General features: G+C 47.9%; 4 protein-coding genes across 5 annotated transcripts; 2 read left to right on the forward strand and 2 right to left on the reverse strand.

The window, feature by feature from the left end:
* Positions 1 to 6,217: 6,217 nt before the first annotated feature.
* Positions 6,218 to 6,935, forward strand: LOC123128063 (uncharacterized). Its single transcript, XM_044547975.1, has 2 exons — positions 6,218 to 6,601; positions 6,719 to 6,935. The coding sequence occupies exons 1-2, from the start codon at positions 6,370 to 6,372 to the stop codon at positions 6,799 to 6,801; spliced, it is 315 nt and encodes a 104-aa protein (XP_044403910.1). The 5' UTR covers positions 6,218 to 6,369; the 3' UTR covers positions 6,802 to 6,935.
* Positions 6,936 to 7,298: 363 nt separating this feature from the next.
* LOC123128062 (uncharacterized) lies at positions 7,299 to 10,491 on the reverse strand. Of its 2 annotated transcripts, none has more exons than XM_044547973.1 (5): positions 10,054 to 10,491; positions 8,714 to 8,826; positions 8,550 to 8,625; positions 8,392 to 8,475; positions 7,299 to 8,296 (listed from the first exon to the last, which is right to left on the reverse strand). In XM_044547973.1, the coding sequence occupies exons 1-5, from the start codon at positions 10,438 to 10,440 to the stop codon at positions 7,415 to 7,417; spliced, it is 1,542 nt and encodes a 513-aa protein (XP_044403908.1). In that variant the 5' UTR covers positions 10,441 to 10,491; the 3' UTR covers positions 7,299 to 7,414. The 2 variants fall into 2 exon arrangements, with proteins under 2 accessions (XP_044403908.1, XP_044403909.1); XM_044547974.1 differs by having other exon boundaries at positions 10,117 to 10,488.
* On the forward strand, positions 10,360 to 10,964 carry LOC123128064 (uncharacterized). The gene has a single exon (XM_044547976.1). It carries the CDS (start codon positions 10,476 to 10,478, stop codon positions 10,743 to 10,745), a length of 270 nt encoding a protein of 89 aa, XP_044403911.1. The 5' UTR covers positions 10,360 to 10,475; the 3' UTR covers positions 10,746 to 10,964.
* Positions 10,965 to 11,138: 174 nt separating this feature from the next.
* Positions 11,139 to 17,077, reverse strand: LOC123128061 (oligopeptide transporter 4). The gene is made up of 6 exons (XM_044547971.1): positions 16,458 to 17,077; positions 16,241 to 16,338; positions 12,741 to 13,319; positions 12,373 to 12,625; positions 12,089 to 12,271; positions 11,139 to 11,988 (listed from the first exon to the last, which is right to left on the reverse strand). Exons 1-6 carry the CDS (start codon positions 16,968 to 16,970, stop codon positions 11,365 to 11,367), a joined length of 2,250 nt encoding a protein of 749 aa, XP_044403906.1. The 5' UTR covers positions 16,971 to 17,077; the 3' UTR covers positions 11,139 to 11,364.
* Between the last annotated feature and the right edge of the window lie 312 nt (positions 17,078 to 17,389).

Genomic DNA, 17,389 nt, shown 5'->3' on the forward strand with positions numbered 1-17,389 from the left:
GGACACACACATACAAAATATCTGATTTTTCATTAGATGCTCTATGTATCTGGACTCTCTATGTAGTACTACCTCTGTAAACTAATATATCCTTTAAATCATAGAGGGAGTACTATACATAGATATAGAAATAGTGATTACTATGTCAATTAGAGATGGGAGGGATGAAATGGCCCTTTCCTGTAAAAAAAGGATGAAATGGCCCTTGGAAAACCAAAAAGAACCCACACAGGGGCTCCCGGACCCGTTCGTCCATAAAGACACATGCACGCCGCCTAGACTACTCCAGTGCTCCTTCACCGGCTTGACTACAGTACTCCTGCTCCGCCCTCCCTAGCGTCGTTCACCCTCCACCCCTATGGTTCATCCACTGCCAGATCCCGTCCTATCTTGTCCTGTCTTCCCCGCAGTAAAACAATGGCCGAAAGGGGGGTGTGCTCCCAAGTACTCCCAAAATAGTGACCTAAAATATCTTATAAGTTTACAGAGGGAGTACTAGATAATTGCCGTTGCAAGCCCATCAATTATTAGATTAGGACTCGACTTGCGGAAATGGAATTTCTCAGCATGAAGTCAAGTGAGTTCAGGTGAACAGTAAAATCAAGAAAATCTGATTTTTTTTGTGACAAATATTGAAAAATGTTCTAAGATCTTGCAAAATTTCATTATGGAATCACATTCCTGGAAGGCATGGCAAAAAAATCGATACTGAAAATGCTACTTTCGGAAACATTTTGGAGCACTAATTTTTTTGCCACGCTTTCACACATGTGATTCCATGATATAATTTTGCAATCCCTAGAACATTTGTCACCAATTTTTTTTATTTTACTATTCACCCAAGCTCATTTGAGTGCTGGCTGAGAAGGTGATTTTTCTCGGCTTGCTTACTATCCAAATCTAGTATAGGCTTATATACATGTAACCCTTGGCTTGTTAATCCATACGATTGTATTCTCTGTTATCTTCCATACATTATACCATCTTCAATAATGAATCGGTTTCATTATTAGCTGATTTTAGATTTAACTCGTGCATTACAAGGATGCACTGCCTCTCTTAGTTTTAGTTTCAAGTATAAACAGTTGATAATCAAATGAATATTTTCATTTATTGTGAGACCTCCAACCCTTTTTATACAAAATTGTTATGACTTCATTTGCATATACATATCTAGTATCTGTTTTAATTAGATAGTAATGTTGCCTCTTGTTGCATTGCAGAGACGTCCTTGTTGTGGGCTCGTACTTCTACGGGCTGCAGGCTACCAGCATACTCTTCCATCTTACTCAACTTGATCGCCGTTGCCACCTTCATCATTGCCATAGTGCTACGGTACATGATCGGTTATTCATGATCCAATCAAAGATACACAAAAGTGGCCGCCTTTAACATATATGTATCTACATTCAGGGCTGAGAAGCTGGCACAAGCAAATTATCCAGGCAAGATGAAGCTGCTTGGCTCGCTGCTCTACATTGGCGGGGCCATGATGGTGAGCCTGTTGAAAGGCCGGCCACTGCACCTGTGGCCCACCAACTTGATGGGATACTCCAACTCCCAGGCACCTACAGCCGACACTGCCTTCGCAGAATTGTCCAAGACTGGGGGCCAAGGCCCCCCTCCCTCCCCCGAACTACACTAAGCTCTACTAGTGCTACTCCTTATCATTATTAATTGTTGATGGCTAAAAAATCAGGAAAGGCTTGTGAAGGTGTTCTTGTCAATCTACTGGATGACACGCTCATGTCCCTAGTAGGGAACATAAAATCCTTGGTGGTGGGTGTCTTCATCGTCCATGACAGAGCTGAATGGACACTGATAACAGACTTTTTACCATCAAATTTCTGATAATGATCAGGGTGTATTGAACACTGGCCTTGCATTCCTGCTGATCTCGCCGGGTGATCCGCCGAAGCGGACCCATCTACCCTCCGATGTTCAACTCGCTTTCACTGGTCATGACCACGGTGTTGGAGTCGGTTCTACTTGACGCTGATATCTACCTTGGGAGGTGAGCAAATTAACTAATGTGGTCCCAGGCGATCTCTCTATGCATGCGATTATGTATTCATGAATTTTAGCAAAGCCTATTTCTGTATGTGCGACGTGCTGGAACAGTGATAGTTGTGGTGGCATGTATGCATTCCTCTAGGGCAAAGGCTCGGAGCTCAAGCTCACTGGGATGACATCGTTGGATGAAGAGGCTAGAAGGAACAGAAGGGTGGAGTAGGCATGTGTGTGATACTTTCTTAGGATGGACAATATACTACTTCCTGTGCCCCAAATTATAAGGGTGGAGTAGGCATGTGTGTGATACTTTCTTAGGATGGATAATATACTACTTCCTGTGTCCCAAATTATAAGACATTTTTGGTAGGCTAAATAGGCTAAAAAACGTCTTACAATATGAGACGGAGATAGTAATTAATTGCCATAGTTTTCAGTTAACGGGTGCTTGATGCGTGGATTATTTTGATCGGAGCTTGATGCGTGACGTGCATGATGTGTGTGCGTGCTTTTGATCCATGACTGAGGTGTTTCGACGATGGTTGTTTAGAGATTGATTACTGGCTAGTAATTGTGTCCAGGACAGCAGATCTGCAGATGCATCTCCTCACTTCTATTATACGTACTTAATATAAACGAGTAAATTTTATTTTTACCCTTAAGATTGACCTTTGTGATAGATATTACCCACTTTTAGGAATTTCTCAATTTATACCCCATTGACGCACTTTGGTGTTACATTTGACCCCCATTAATTTTTTCTTCATTTTTTAGAACACACTACACTTATCCTAATAAGCACACACACGCACATTATGTCTATGAGCACCACTGAAAGAATGAGCCGGCATATTGAAATTGACGAAGTCATCACGAGGACTTGTAGTTAACGAAAACGTCTTCCACAGCATGCTTGTGCGCATTTGAGAAGAAAAAAATGTCTTGCACTAAACACGCATCATCAAAAATTCTGAAATAAATTTAAAATAATACGAACATTAAGACTTAATCCTGATTGGACGAGAATACCACTATATGTTGGGACGAACTCGGCCGGGGAGAGCACCAGGCCGGCCTAGGTCACGGCCGCTAGCGGCGACGTCAGCTGCAGCACGCGGTGCCGGTGCATCGGATGCCCGAGGAACATTGGCCGCTGGAACGGCATGTACCCGAAGCGGCCGGCGAAGAGCGCGAGCGAGGCCACGTTGGACGCCGTGGTCGCCATGGTCGCGTGGCGCACCACGCCTCGGAGAGCCGTCGCGATCCCGAGCCGCCTGCACATATACGTACAGCACCCGTACGGTGAGCGACCACGGACGGACAGATTGCTCCTCGCATATGCAAATGCAGCTGCTAGCCTAACTAGTAGCCACACGCACACATGCGCATGGTGTGTTAAGCATCTACGGACTTGCAAATCCGGACCCTATAGGTCCACGAACGCTACCGGGTACATGCATGGACGCATCCGGATAGGCTCTTATATCTCGTGTCCGATATGCGATATCCACATATCTTAAGTTCACATAAATCCATGCACATTCATCATACATGTCGATGTTGCACGTAAATAATAAATGTTGATACCGAAAATACATAGCTTTTACATAAAATTTATTTTAAGTGCACCCGGCTGTAGATGCTTTTATGTTGTACAAATACATCAGGTAGTTGGTTTTTTTATACACGACCCCTTAGTGCCTGATTCATTAAAAAAGGTACTTCCTCTGTTTATTTTTATAAGACCTTGAAGACATTTCAGATAATGTACAAAACAACCCATTTTGAGCTGTCTGAAATGACTTACAAAAGTGAACGGAGGGAGTAGAAGAGAGTTGCCTGATAGTCTTCAACGTATCTATAATTTATGAAATATTCATGCCATGTTTACAACAATTTTATATGATTTTGCTATGATTTGAATAGAACTAATCCGGACCGACGCTGTTTTCAGCAGGATTACTGTGGTGTTGTTTTTTGTGTAGAAATAAAAGTTTTCGAAATGGACTGAAAATTTACGGTGATTTTTTATGAACCAAAAGAGACCCATGAAGCACCGGAAATGGACCAGGGAGCCACAAGCCCGGGGGACGCGCTCCCTGAGCTTGTGGGACCCCTCGGGCACCCCTTTGACGTGAAACCGACGCTGAAAAATCCTACATATACAGAAACCTCCGAAACTTAATCAAGATGAGTTGTTCCGCCGCCGCAAGCCTCTGTACGGAAGCGATCTCCATCGGAGCCCTATTTTGACATCCTGCCGGAGGGGGAAATCATAACCGGAGGTCATTTTCATCATTCCGGCGGTCACCATGATTTTTTTTCGAAAAGGGGGAATTCCCCGGCCTCTGCATCAGAAAGATGCATACAGCCATCTTATTAGGCGGTCACCATGACGAGGAAGGAGTAGTTCCTCCTCGAGGCTGAGGGTATGTACCAGTAGCTATGTGTTTGATCTCTCCCTCTCCCCCCCTCTCTCTCCTGTGTTCTTAATCCGACACGATCTTGATGTAACCATGGGCTTTGTTAACACAGAGTAGCTATGTGTTTGATCTCTCCCTCTCCCTCCCTCCCTCTCTCTCTCTCGTGTTCTTAATCCGACACGATCTTGATGTAACCATGGGCTTTGTTAATATAGTTGATCATATGATATTTTTCCGTCTCTTCTTGTTGTGATGAATTGAGTTTTTATCTTTGAGGTTTCATTATTATCTGATTGAATACTTTTTGGATTTGAGAACATTTGATGTATGGCTTACATGTGGTGCGTGACGGAAGCCGACGGGACAAGGGGGAAGTGGCGCGGAGCCAGGCCAGCCTAGGCGCCCCGCTGCCACCTTCCTGGAAGCCAGCGCGGCTTCGTCGGCCGCTCCTCCGGTGGAGGCGAGGAGGTGGGGAGGGGGCCGCGGCGGTGTGGCTAGGGTTCCCCCCACCGCCGTCTGGGGAGGCGACGTGGGGGTCGTGGAAGGGTTTCGCTGATGCACATGTGAAAAACAAATGTTCAACGGTTTCTTCCATTCCACCGTTGCACAAAATGCAGCGATCATGATCACCTATATTGTACTCCGTTCGTCTCATAATATAAGAATGTTTTTGACACTAGTGTAGTGTTAAAAATATTTTTATATTTTGGAACAGAGGGAGTTGTGTCTTCGGCGGAGCATATTCTTTCCGTTGACTCTATCGGCCAGCACAAGCCAAGCAAACACTTCGAGCTTCATGGTGCATCTTGACTACCAAATGCATTTTGAGCCGGGGCCGTCCTTGCAACCATGTTAACATTGCAGGTCAATAAATCTCTCCCATTTGCCTTAAAAGAATATATTTTTTGCGGGGTGCCTTAAAAGAATCTAGCCACGTTTTCCCTCTAAAACACCCGGCGCAATGTCCACCGACGTGTTTTCGAAGCCAACAACCCCTAACAAGAACAACGTGCACCCCATCTCTCTTATGTTGCTTATCACTATATACCAACATGCCCAAAGATTAAAGCCACACTAAACAAAGCAAAGAAGCGATCGAAGGAAACATGTTGACCAGACTTCTCTTGAGCGCAGAAACCACACGGTTTGCTCCTTTGACAATTGCGCTCTCCACAGACGCTCGCGAAGTTGCGGGGCAATGGCCGTGCGCGCGTGTGGCAGCGAGACAGCGAGAATCCGAGGAGTACCCCCAAGTGGCTAGCGGCCTAATCGCCTGTTCGGCCGTTATTCTCGCGGCGCGGTCGTCGGCTCATGATGCGCCGCGGCCCGCGGTGGGCGGCTCCGCATTTCCCACCAGCTCCGACCTCCGAGTTAGGCGCCACAGCAGCATCAAACACGTCACTAGTATTTCCTCTGTTTTTATTTAGTTCACGTATTAGCTTTGGTCAAAGTCAAACTTTGTAAACTTTGATCAATTTTATAAATAAAAATATTAACATATAATATAACAAATCAACATCATTAGATTTATTATTGAATGTACTTTCACATAGTATAAATTTGTTATGGTAAATGTTTATATTATTTTCTATAAATTTGGTCAAACTTGACGAAATTTGACTTCAGTCAATTTTAATATACGAAGTAAATAAAAACGGAGGGAGTACTCTATTTTCTACTACTAGTACGTACTAGTACTACTATTCAACTGCAGATATTTCCCTCCCTTCCTTCCTTCCTTCACTTGCAAACCAAACCAAACCAAACCAAAGCAAGCACCCGCTGGCCGGTGGCCGCGGCTGCTTCCTTTCCCGTGGCATTTAAAAGCGCGTCTCGCCCGCTCGTCCACCCCCACACCGTCAACTCTGCCCTGCCCCGCCTCCGACCCCAGGCCAAACGCGAGAGCTCCACCGACAACAACCCCAGCCTTCCCAAGATGCAGCGGCAGCTCAACCTCTCGCCGGCGCCGAAGCAGCAGCAGCACGACGACGGCGACGGCGGCGACGCGGTGGAAGCGATCCCCCTTTGGGTGCCCGAGCAGTCCGCGGAGGCCAAGGCCGACAAGGCGCCCGGCGGCCGCCCGGAGAGGTCCATCCACCTCATCCCACTGCTCACCTTCCTCTGCTTCCTCCTCCTCTTCCTCTGCTCCCACGCCCCCTCCTCCTCCGGTAAGCATCATCGCCCATGGCCACAGATCCAGATGCACAAGTTCATGTGAAATGAAATAGTCGTCGCGTGCTTTCCCTTCTGACGATTCGCGTTTTGACTTGGTCTTTCTTTCTTAGATATGTCGAGCTTCGGCGGTGGCGGTGGCGGCGCCGGCGCCGGCGGACGGAAGGCTGGCAACCGGAGGCTGATGATGCTATAAGCTTCTCGTATCAGCTAGTATATCACACCTTAAATTTTTGCGGCTCCTTCCTTTGCCAGTTTCAATCCAACAAAGCGATGTAATCGTATACTGTACTTGTGGAACATCAGTAATGAAATCTTGAATTGTATGCTTGCCTTGCCTCCTTGCTTCCAGGATTCTTGGTCGTTTCAGTTGCTTCTCAACGAAATTGAGATGATAGTAGGACATCTGCTTACAGAATGTCTTGATAATTTGACGTGGCCCAAGGTGGAATAGATGCAATTATGCATTGACCTTAAGTCCCAACACATTGTTGGTCTGATCCACACTTCAACTAGCAGCGCAAGCGCAACGCATGGTGCGGATGTTGCATATTCAAATGGTTTCAGAGAAACCAGAATTTGGATGCAGAATCCCATTGTAGCAAAGGCTCTATAAAAACAAATGAAAATACACCGGGCAGTCGGAATCTAGAAAATAAGCAGACACCATGGTTACTTTGTACAGACAATAAAGCTTGTGGCACCACTTTCCTTCCATAATAAAACAACAACACATCGACAAAACAAACTACAGAAGACAATATAACTCAGTTGCAGCTGCACTATCAAATAAATCATCAAATGCATCCCTAGGCAGGTCCGGGCTTCTTTGGGGAATTGCTAGATTTTGCATCATCAGTGGCCATGCAGACGGCGATGGTTACAGGGCTGCTTGGAATATTGCTGTTTGCAACTTCAGTGACCGGTTGCTTGTGTTCCTGCTCAGTTTGCTCAGCCATCAGCAGACTTTCAGGTGTGCTGGCCTTCGGTAACTCAGCCTCCTGATGCTTATGCTCCTCAGCCGTTATTTCAGTATTTTCTTGAGTTTGGGCCTTTGCGATATCACCATCTTGAGATTTCTGTTCGTCTTTACCCGTTTCAGTATCTTCTGGTTTGTTGGTCTTTGGACATTCGCCCTCCTGATCTGCCATTTGGCCCGTTTCAGTATTTTCTGGAACAGACACCTTAGCTGGATCACCTTCCTGACACTTGCTCTCTTGTCCTGCCTCTTCAGAACTCTTCACGAGTTCATCTTCCTGCTCAGCCATCGCCCTTTCCTTGTTGTAGGCCTCAGTCGCAGTCGTCGCAACTTTGCTGTAGGCACCAGTTACCCATGCTGCGCCGGTAAGGATGTATCTGTGTCTCATGAACTTGGAACCAGCAGTAGAAACAGTCTGCTCCGCAGCTACCAATGCAGACTTGGTCTTCTCTGCAACCTGGTATTTCTCATCCATTTCCTTCATTTTCTCATTCACCACTATGGTGCCAGTGCTGATCTTCTCACTGAGGCCCAGACTCTTATCAATGGAAGATACTTTAGCACTTGCAGTCGACGTGAGCTGATGTGTTTCATCAAAAGTCTTTGCCTTTTCAACGGCGTCCTTGCCAAGAATAAATCCTTTGGCCAACATGGAACCAGCAACATCCTCTGCCTTTCGAAGGGCAGCTTCTATGCTACTAGGACTTTTTGACTGGGAGTGCAAAGAGTGTCAGGAGTTCTAAGACTACTGAAAGAAGTTGAGAAATCATAGATAAATGTAGAATTAGCATGGTCGTAGAATCCTACCTCTAAATCATCTAAAACGGCTGCTGGCAGCTGGTAATTTGTGGCTGGGGTGATGATGACAGCCATATCCACTATAGTCGCACCCTGCAGCAAAAAATGGAAATCACACAGCGAACAAATAGCTACAATGATTATGTTAAGAGGTAGAGAACTCGTACTGTCAAAAGCATTGCCCTCTCCGCTCCTTGCTCATCTCTGAAGGTGATGTAGGCGAACTGAGAACGCCCATCACCACTGCAGAGCATCGCTAAGTTAACATAACACATGTTATATATAAATCTAAATGATAACAGATATATAATGGAGATCATGTGGCACTAGCCTTTGCATTTCGACATGTACGATGTCACCAGAAAAGCTAAAGAACTCCTTGATAACTCGTTCTGATGCTTGAAGTGAGACATTGTGGACCTTTACTGTGCTAAACATGTTTGTCTTGAAAAATGGAATGACCATGAAGGAATTAATTAGCATAATATTTCAGCTTTAACACTCTTCACTAGTAAAACAAAAAGGTGTCGAATATATTTCTTTCTTCAGTGACCAAATAAAGAACAAATAGCGAGATATTGTCCGGGGTTTTCTAAACAGAATCCAGAAGAAGAAATTATCTAGGAGTATACATGTTTTATTATCATATACAGATGCATTTTAAATAACCATGTGTTGCAAGACCTCATTCAATTTTGTACGAGAAACAAGCATAACAGCCAAAAGACACAGCCAATTCTTTTGTTTCTCCAACACGCAGCAGTCATTTTGTATTAAAAGACACATCAAGATGATCTGATGCAAAAAACGGAGAACCGAATATATAAAAGAAACAAAGGGTTGTAAGCTAGCCAAAGGAAAAGGCAAAACTGAAACTAAAGCTCAAAACAGAGAAACTGAAACTGCACACCAAGCTAGCCAAAGTCTACAGCCTGGGGTAGGGTAAGTTTTAAAATGCACTCTGTTTAGTGGTCATGTGAGCATATGATAGTATGGAGTAAACAGGCATATATCTGAGCAAAATGGAAGCATGAAACATCACGTGATGCTTTTTATGCTTACAATTCTACAAATTGCACGATTTTCTAATGGTTGTTCATGTGAGCATATGCTTGAATGTTACACATCACTTTGAAGTTTGAAGTAGGTCAAACACCACTGTTACATATATGGTTCATATCCTGATAAGTACTATTTCCATGGTTCGATCACCAATGCAAAAGATCCGGATCCATGTAGTACCAAAATAATTCCAAAGGCCATTTGCCAGAATAAAGAACTTTCATTAGACTACGAAACAGTCGATGCCCAAATGGATCAAAATTAACGAAATGTAAACCGGAATAATTCTTCCTCTTCGAAGCATGCAAGCCCAGAAGAACATATAACAAACTACACATTCTTAGCAGCTCAAGCCACGGTGCATCATGTTTATCGGCAGAAATACACATTGATCCGCTGGCAAAGCAAAGGGAAATTTCCAGGATTCAGACGTTTCAGATTTTCTCCCATGGCCTCCGAAATATTCAGACAAATCCTCCAGTAACCCCAGAAGCATTGTGGACGCAGCAAGCACGGCGTGTAATGCAATCACGCAACGAAATAAAGCAAGACTTTCTAAATACCAATATGAATTTTGAGAGAAGGAACATTATGAGATCAAATGCTCACATTACTCCAGGCCCATAAGAATGGAGGGACCTGGGGAGTGGAAGACGAGGAACTGGTTCTCACCTCCGCCGGTGCGATCCACTCGGCTCCCGACTCCGACGACGAACTCGGATCGGGGATGAGAAAGCGGGGAAGAGGCGACGGGGGTGGATCCACCGCGCGCATTTTGCAGCCGGTTTCGTCGGAGCAGGGGGTGGTGACGCGGAAACTTGGAGGGTGGCGACGAAGCGACGTGGCTTTGTGGCCCGCCTCTCCGGCCTTAAAGCCCAGTGACGGCCCCAACGAAGCCCAGTTAGTTAGCCTTTCTCTCTCGCTGCTGCTCCCTTCCGCCTCCATCCTCCTCCAGCCGCGACAGCGCGCGCGGCGTTTCGTTCCAGCGCGATACATCGGGGGTGGTCGGCGAGGCGAGGCGGCGGTGGGGGATGGCGAAGGCCGGCGGGGGCCTGATCTGGGCGACGGCGGAGGACCTGGCGCGGAACCGGCCGGTGGTGCTGTCCATGTACCGGCAGATCCTGCGGGCGCTCAACTCGCCGGCGCTGCCGCTGGGCCACGCGGCGCGGCTGGCCAAGAAGGCCGAGTGCCGCGCCATCTTCATCTTCGGCGCCGAGGAGAGGTCGCTGCACAACATCCAGGACCTCCTCGCCGCCGCGCGCCACACCCTCGGCCTCCTCAACCGCGGCCGCGTCCCCTAGAGAGCAAGGAACGAGCCTAGCCCTAACCTCCTCGCGGGTACCTCGTCTCTTCCCCGTTTACTTTAGCCTATGCTCGAGTCGATTGTAATGTAGTAGTACGGCATTAATCTGGTGCCATTTTGTTCAATTGAAACAATCCGCAGCCCAGTCGTTCCTCTATGTATGCACTGCAAATCATAAATATGTTGCGAAGCCGATAAGAAACGAAAATTGTCGCCATGAATCCAAATTGTGCGTTTAATTTTGCAATCACTGAATGCTGTTGATGAAACAGTTTGTGTTACTGTTCTCCAATTCAATCAATTGAGATGAACAGTACTGCTCTGAAAGGTATTTTTGCAACCAGTGTCAAAGTTTATATGAACTAGCATGCATTTGTGTTGCCCAAATGACTGATTGTCGCACATTGCGGCTGATAATTATTGTCTTTTCTCTTTTGCGTGGATGACTACGTCCTTTACAGTTTACACGCATCTAGAAGCTTTGCTCTCTCTCTCTCTCTCTCTCTCTTTTGGTGGAGAGTACAATAGAAATGTATGATCATACTATTACACTCACACAACTCCAATGGATCATGACTAATCTTGTAGCTGTACCTTGAGAGTGAAAGAGATTTAGCTTAGAACACAGGGCACACACTATCCGGGCCCAAGTCTACCCCTTTAGCAGTGGGGCATGAGGCCAGAGGACAGTGCTCGCCCGCCGTGCCCCACCAGTTGACTGTCCGGTTCTCCATGGTCAGTGTGAAGTACAGCAGCACCGCCATGAACGCGACGCCTGCATCGAGCGCGGCAGAGAGGATGTAGTTGTACCTCTGCCACCACTTCTTCCGGTACCGGAACACGAAGAAGTTGAAGATGGTGCCTATCAGCAGCCATGAGTTGTAATTCACGGCTGTCGCTGGTGGCATGTTGGCTGTAGCGCCGATGAGCACCGGCAGGTTTATCATCAGTATCCACCTCTGACTGGGGAATATCCTGTGGAAGATGTACACGATGACAGGGCCTGCTGCGCCGATGAGGAAGAACCAGTTGACGGCTTCGTAGTTACCATGTGGCCCGAAAATGCGCTTCGGGCCAACAAGGCCCCAGATGACCGATGCGTCAAAGAAGACACGGTCACCAGGGCATGTCCATGGGCTGTCTGGTGGCAGCAGTTGGTCCTGGCAGATGTTCTCGACAGAGCCAAGTAGCCACCATGCCACGCTGAGGTTGACAGTCCCGGCCACCAGTGTACCGGCAAACTGGATAAATACAGTGCACGAATGTCAGTAAATTTATCTTCCTACATGTCTCTCCTTTGTTTACAAGTTACAACTTGAGCAGATTTAGTGGTTTAATTACCTGAACAATGAACATTGATCTTGGAGGTATCTTCATGTAGTGTCCGAGCTTGAAATCTGAGAGGAATGCAACTGCCTGCGACATGCTCATGTAGCCGTACACCTTGAAGCAGACATTGGCGATGGGGTATCCAGGCATTATTAACCCCATGGCGTATTCAGTGATGACATTCAGGCCAGGAGTCTGTCCATCAAATTTGAAAGGCTTTTGGTCAGTTTTTCTTGTAGAGATCATGAAAGAGCAGGACAAATGGAGAAACAATTAAAATTCTGAAATAAACTTGCCTGGTTAGTGGTTGCAGTAATGATGCTTATGGGGAGCGTGAAGACAAAGGCCATGCCACAGGCGAAGAGGAGGCCCCACCATGGGAGCTGAACCTGGTCCTTTAGGACGGTGCAGAGGATGAGGGACACTGTCATCGACAATACCGTCAGGGAGTAGAACCACCACGCTGGTATGTCGTCGTACTTCCTCATCAGCTTTGTGTGGATGTCAGGCTCCTCCTGCTGCGAAGCACGGAACCGGTGGTAGATCTCCCTGTGCATTGGTGTCCAATTGCAGATGTGAATTTTCCATCTTTCAGTTCAAAAAACACATGTATTCAAAGCTGAGCTGTGTCAGTTTATTCACATACAGAGTTGAGAGCACTTACTTCCCGTAGAAGATGCCGACGTGCGTGATGGTGGAGGCAATGGTGGCGAAGCTGAGCCCATAAGAGAGTGCGAAGAAGGTGCTGAGGTTTATCCTTCCGAGCCTTGCATACGCCTCCGTGTCAAGCTGGAACTGCTGGTTCACAATGTCAGTGATCTGATATGCCGATCCGTTAGACATGAACAGGTGCGATGAGAATATGGGGAACGTCTTGGCGTTGTAGAGGTTCATCCCCCAGTACGCCGTGGGCACGAGCACATAAAGGAAGCAGAAGTAGCCGACGAAGATGTTGGCGGTGGCGAAGAAGGGTGAGATGAGCGGGCTGAAGAGGAAGGAGGAGACGGCGGACCAGTCGAGCGTGAAGGCCCCTAGGCCCAGGCCCTTCATGCCGGAGCCGAGCTGCTGCGCGGTCACGGACTTGGAGAAGACCCAGCACACCCATGAGATGGAGGTGAGCGCCGGGAAGAGGTAGCCCGGCACGACGTACCACGCGAAGCTGCAGATGAGCGCCACCAGGAAGAACTTGGAGCGGGAGATCTGCCGCGAGCCCTTGGTAGACTCCTCCTTCTCGTGCAGTGCCCTGGTACATACATAATACAAGGGTGGTGTTAGTGCCGATGCTATGCAGTGCAGAACTTTCACAGTTTTATGGATTCGAATTGTTGCCATGTAAAACGGATTGATCCATCAATCACCATTCATCAGTTCACCATTGATGGCAGTACTAGCCTATACATAAACGGCCTGATATATATAGTTTGCCGATATACAATACTTTTTCCCCATGAAAAGTGTGGATTACATCCAGCGATCTCTGGTCAGATAATAAGCCAGAACTGGAAGCACCGCACCTTGTTTACCATTTCGTCGAAGTTCGAAGGCAATCACGGCTGTTTACCCCCTCTGCCTCGGAATGTAAGACGTTTTCCGACACTATTATAGTCTCAAAATGTAAGACGTTTCTTTGGTACTATCGTTTTACATTTTGAGATGGAGGAAGTAATAGTAACTAAGTCATCGTTGCATGACAACAGTACGACCGGATAACAATTGATTTGGTGGCCAGTTGGCCACCAAGGATCGCGGGCATGTGGGAGGATCGCGCCTTTTGTGGGCGCAACTTGGACCTGGACCTGGACCACGAAAATACAACACTAATCCATCCAGTTGCACGCAAATTTCAAACGCGCGTCGTACCTCCATCAAGGTGTCAATACTGTGCAGTGCAAGTTAGGCCTTCAGCCGTCGTCGTACCCGGCCGGCCGTGCGCGGCGCGGGGCGCGTTCACATCACGCCCTCGGCGTGCCGCCGATCCATCATACGACGACTTCCGAAGGCCGCCTTGGCCTACTCCCGAATCCGGGCGCATCGCAAGAAGAGCGATGCGTCTGTCCGGCGCTGACGAAGACAAAACACGCCCGTGCACCCAAGCGTCGCCCTCCAGTCGACTCGACGGACGGAATCTAAATCTGCTGACCGCTGAGACGTGCTCCCAACTGTCTCGAAAGCTACTGCTACTGCTGCCGCTAGTGTTTTCATTCGGTTTCTTCGAGCTGTTTTGGCAGCATGCACGGCCAGCTGATCATTAGTCTAGGATAGGTTGACGACGGACCCAGCCCCCCACTGTTCCTGAATAACTATTTCTACTTGAACCAAGAGCAGGATGCCGCCGGAAATTTGGAATGATGCCGTTGAAGCGCAAGGCTGTCACTTGTCAGCGACTGGTGTTTTGGTGTATCTCAGTTCTGATGAAATTTTGGGGCTGATCCGAACCTCTAAGTGGGAAAAGAAACATGTATATCGGTGGAGGCAAGGAGGCTGGCGCCACATATTAAACGAGACGCCGACTAGATTCAGCCGTTCTGGTATCTATCTGGGTGTGAATGGTAGGTGGGTTGCGGGTTGGTTTAGGGAAGAAAACTAGTGTCAATTGGCGTAAGATGGGGCCTTGTGCTACTAGATAGTATCAAAACGATACTCTTGTAGTGCATCATGGCAGGCAAAGGTGATGTGGCCTGTAGGGCCTGACTAGTGCGTTAATCATATCTGTCATCATAGTATCATGCAAGCACTGCATTGGTCCAAATCAAACCTCGACATCAACCTTTTCTTAGTGCCATTTGCGATTCACGTATTCTCAAAGCGCATAAAAAGGAAAAGACACGGGATTAGAATGGCATGTCATCTTTAATAATCCATACATGGTTGAAAGGCTGTTTGGTTATGCAAGGAAAAGCGTAGGATTATTCAAATAGGGTTTGAGAGGATGGAAATTTTCCTATTAAATCTGATACAAATGAATCCCCACAAAAAATTTGTACGTATCGCGATCATACAAATCAGACAACTAATGTACGGAAATTTCTTAATGATGAAGTTCCTCTAAAATTCCTTTGAAAATCTTTTGAACCGAAGTCACCCTTCGATAATTGGAGGGCGAGAACTCAGGACGTGGCACTACGATCAAATTTTCCTATATATTTCTGTTTTACTAATCAAATAAATCCTTGGAGTGGAGGAGAGTAAAACCTTTCCACCCATAACCTACCACGCTATAGCTTTCCACCCATGCGTGCGCCACAATCAGTATTCAGTCGGCCTAGATAACGCCTAACAAAGTTCCATGGACAAGCAACAGCGTGTTTGCATTTGCAATGCACTACAAGTACGTAGTCTAAAAAGCAAAACAAAACGTACCCTCGGTGCTCGGAAAGGCCAGACATAATCCAAGTGGCGCAACTAAGCACTATTTTTCTGCAAGAATGCATTGGACAACGTAATGGTCGTTTGGGTTTAAATCATCATCAGCAGCTTATCCATCCGCCGATCCAGCGGATGGATACACTCCCATGTTCATGGTGGGGTCTTTCTTTCTGCTCTTGCGTCAGTGTCGAGAGGGACAATGATAATCAAGAGGAAAAGGAAGGGGGGACATCGGACTGAAATGCATGTCAGTGTCTCGCGAGATGTAGTAATAGTACTAGTACTCATGCTCGTCAGATTTTCTCCTTAGTTATTTTCTCAATCGCCTTTTGTTTTCTTTACTGATGATGCCAGCCGGTTGGGTCAGATTCTGCAATCTGGAGCCAATCATACGCAGCATGCTGACGAGTGATAACACAGCAGCATACGCAACTTATTTCTAGGCCGTTCTATGTATCGGGTTCACCGAGAAACTGGGGAACAGTATATCACAAAATGTTAGTATGTTGTACCCCACGTAGGATAGGCGCCAAGTGGAAGTTGCAACCACCCGAGGACAAACCAACCAACCCGACGGAGCGCCAAGAAACGGGTGAAATTGTAGGGGAATTTTATGAGCGCAACGCCTTGTTCGCGGGTCACCGGAACGACGAATAAATCTAGTAGCATGCCAACCAGAATCGGAACAAATCGATGCATGTATGCGGCCATGCGGGCGGTAAGAAAATGCAGCAACGCAAGAAAGCAGCCGGACGAAGGGGAGGACAGAGGAGTAGAGGAGAGTAGAGTGGTGCTCACCGGAAGAGCGAGACCTGCACGAGCGTACTCGGCCACCACATGTGCGCCGGCTCCACCACGTACTTGCGCATCAGCCCCGCCCACCCGTACCCGAGCACCTAGATCCATTTGATTCCGAGATGCCAGGTGAGAAAATCGGGTAGAGTAGCAATGAAGCAGCTAGTAATTGATGCTCCTAGTCGGGAGAACAATGGAGGTCGCGGTGCGAGGGCGGTACCTGGGTGGTGGTGATTAGGAGCCAGGCGGCGATGAAGGAGATGGAGCGGCCGTAGAAGGCGCGGATGATGTCGACGATCATGACGGCGTAGGCGTTGCCGTTGCCGAAGGCGTAGCCGGCATTGGCGAAGATGGAGATGAGCACGTGCTCCTTCATGTTGAAGGGCCCCGGGTTGAGGCTCCACTCGCCGCCGCCGAGGGCCGCCGGCGCCCGGAACCTGCGGCGCGGCAGCACGCGCGCCAGGAAGTGGCCCATGGGCAGCGACGCCACCTGCACCGTGATCTGGGTCACGATCAGCGGCTCCGTCCGGTAGGAGAAGAACTGGTTGAGGAAGCTCATGAGCGCGCAGGAGAGCAGCCCGATGCTCCACATCCGGAACGTCCACACCGGCAGCGTCGGGTCGTCGCCGGGCGGGACGGTCAGCCGCACCTCCTCGATCGGGGACGTCTCCTCCTCCTCCTCCTCCCCCTTCCCGCCGGCGAGGCCCCGCTCGTCCGCCGCTATCTCACCCATTGCGCGTGAGGTGGTTTAATGGTGGCCAGGGCCGGGCGGCTTGGCTGTGGACTACGCGTGCTCTGCTGTGGCCTGGACCGGGGAGGGGAGGTGGCTTTGAGAGCAGAGGCACGCGCGCGCGTGTTTATATGGGCGCCGCGGTATGGTGGCTGGGGAGCGTCCCCGGCTGTGCGTGTTCTGTCCGGATTGTTTGGGACGTAGCGTGTCCTCATTATTTGCTGCTGCCACTTGAAGTTGTATACTGATTCCTGGATATACGTAAGACGGGAATCTTGATTTTTTTTAAATCTGACAGGAATCTTGCTGTCCTACGTACGTATATGTATGTGAATCATTCTTTTTGGCGAATCCTTTTCGTTCAGGATACTTATACCCATATAATGGAGAGTTGTATCAAAGAATAAAGGCCGACGGATAAA

This window comes from Triticum aestivum, chromosome 6A (assembly GCF_018294505.1).
Source record: "Triticum aestivum cultivar Chinese Spring chromosome 6A, IWGSC CS RefSeq v2.1, whole genome shotgun sequence".
NCBI classification, from domain to species: Eukaryota; Viridiplantae; Streptophyta; class Magnoliopsida; order Poales; family Poaceae; genus Triticum; species Triticum aestivum.

What these genes read in the sequence shown, in the direction of transcription:
- LOC123128063 (XM_044547975.1), top strand. Translation starts at nt 6,370, where the DNA reads ATGCAGCGGCAGCTCAACCTCTCGCCGGCGCCGAAGCAGCAGCAGCAC. An exon ending in CCACGCCCCCTCCTCCTCCG is followed by an intron (nt 6,602 to 6,718) that starts GTAAGCATCATC and finishes TTTCTTTCTTAG; the next exon opens with ATATGTCGAGCTTCGGCGGT.
- LOC123128064 (XM_044547976.1), top strand. Translation starts at nt 10,476, where the DNA reads ATGGCGAAGGCCGGCGGGGGCCTGATCTGGGCGACGGCGGAGGACCTG.
- LOC123128061 (XM_044547971.1), bottom strand. Translation starts at nt 16,970, where the DNA reads ATGGGTGAGATAGCGGCGGACGAGCGGGGCCTCGCCGGCGGGAAGGGG. An exon ending in TCCTAATCACCACCACCCAG is followed by an intron (nt 16,339 to 16,457) that starts GTACCGCCCTCG and finishes AAATGGATCTAG; the next exon opens with GTGCTCGGGTACGGGTGGGC. An exon ending in GTGCAGGTCTCGCTCTTCCG is followed by an intron (nt 13,320 to 16,240) that starts GTGAGCACCACT and finishes TGTATGTACCAG; the next exon opens with GGCACTGCACGAGAAGGAGG.
- LOC123128062 (XM_044547973.1), bottom strand. Translation starts at nt 10,440, where the DNA reads ATGTATCGCGCTGGAACGAAACGCCGCGCGCGCTGTCGCGGCTGGAGG. An exon ending in AGAGGGCAATGCTTTTGACA is followed by an intron (nt 8,476 to 8,549) that starts GTACGAGTTCTC and finishes TTTTTGCTGCAG; the next exon opens with GGTGCGACTATAGTGGATAT. An exon ending in CCGTTTTAGATGATTTAGAG is followed by an intron (nt 8,297 to 8,391) that starts GTAGGATTCTAC and finishes TTGCACTCCCAG; the next exon opens with TCAAAAAGTCCTAGTAGCAT.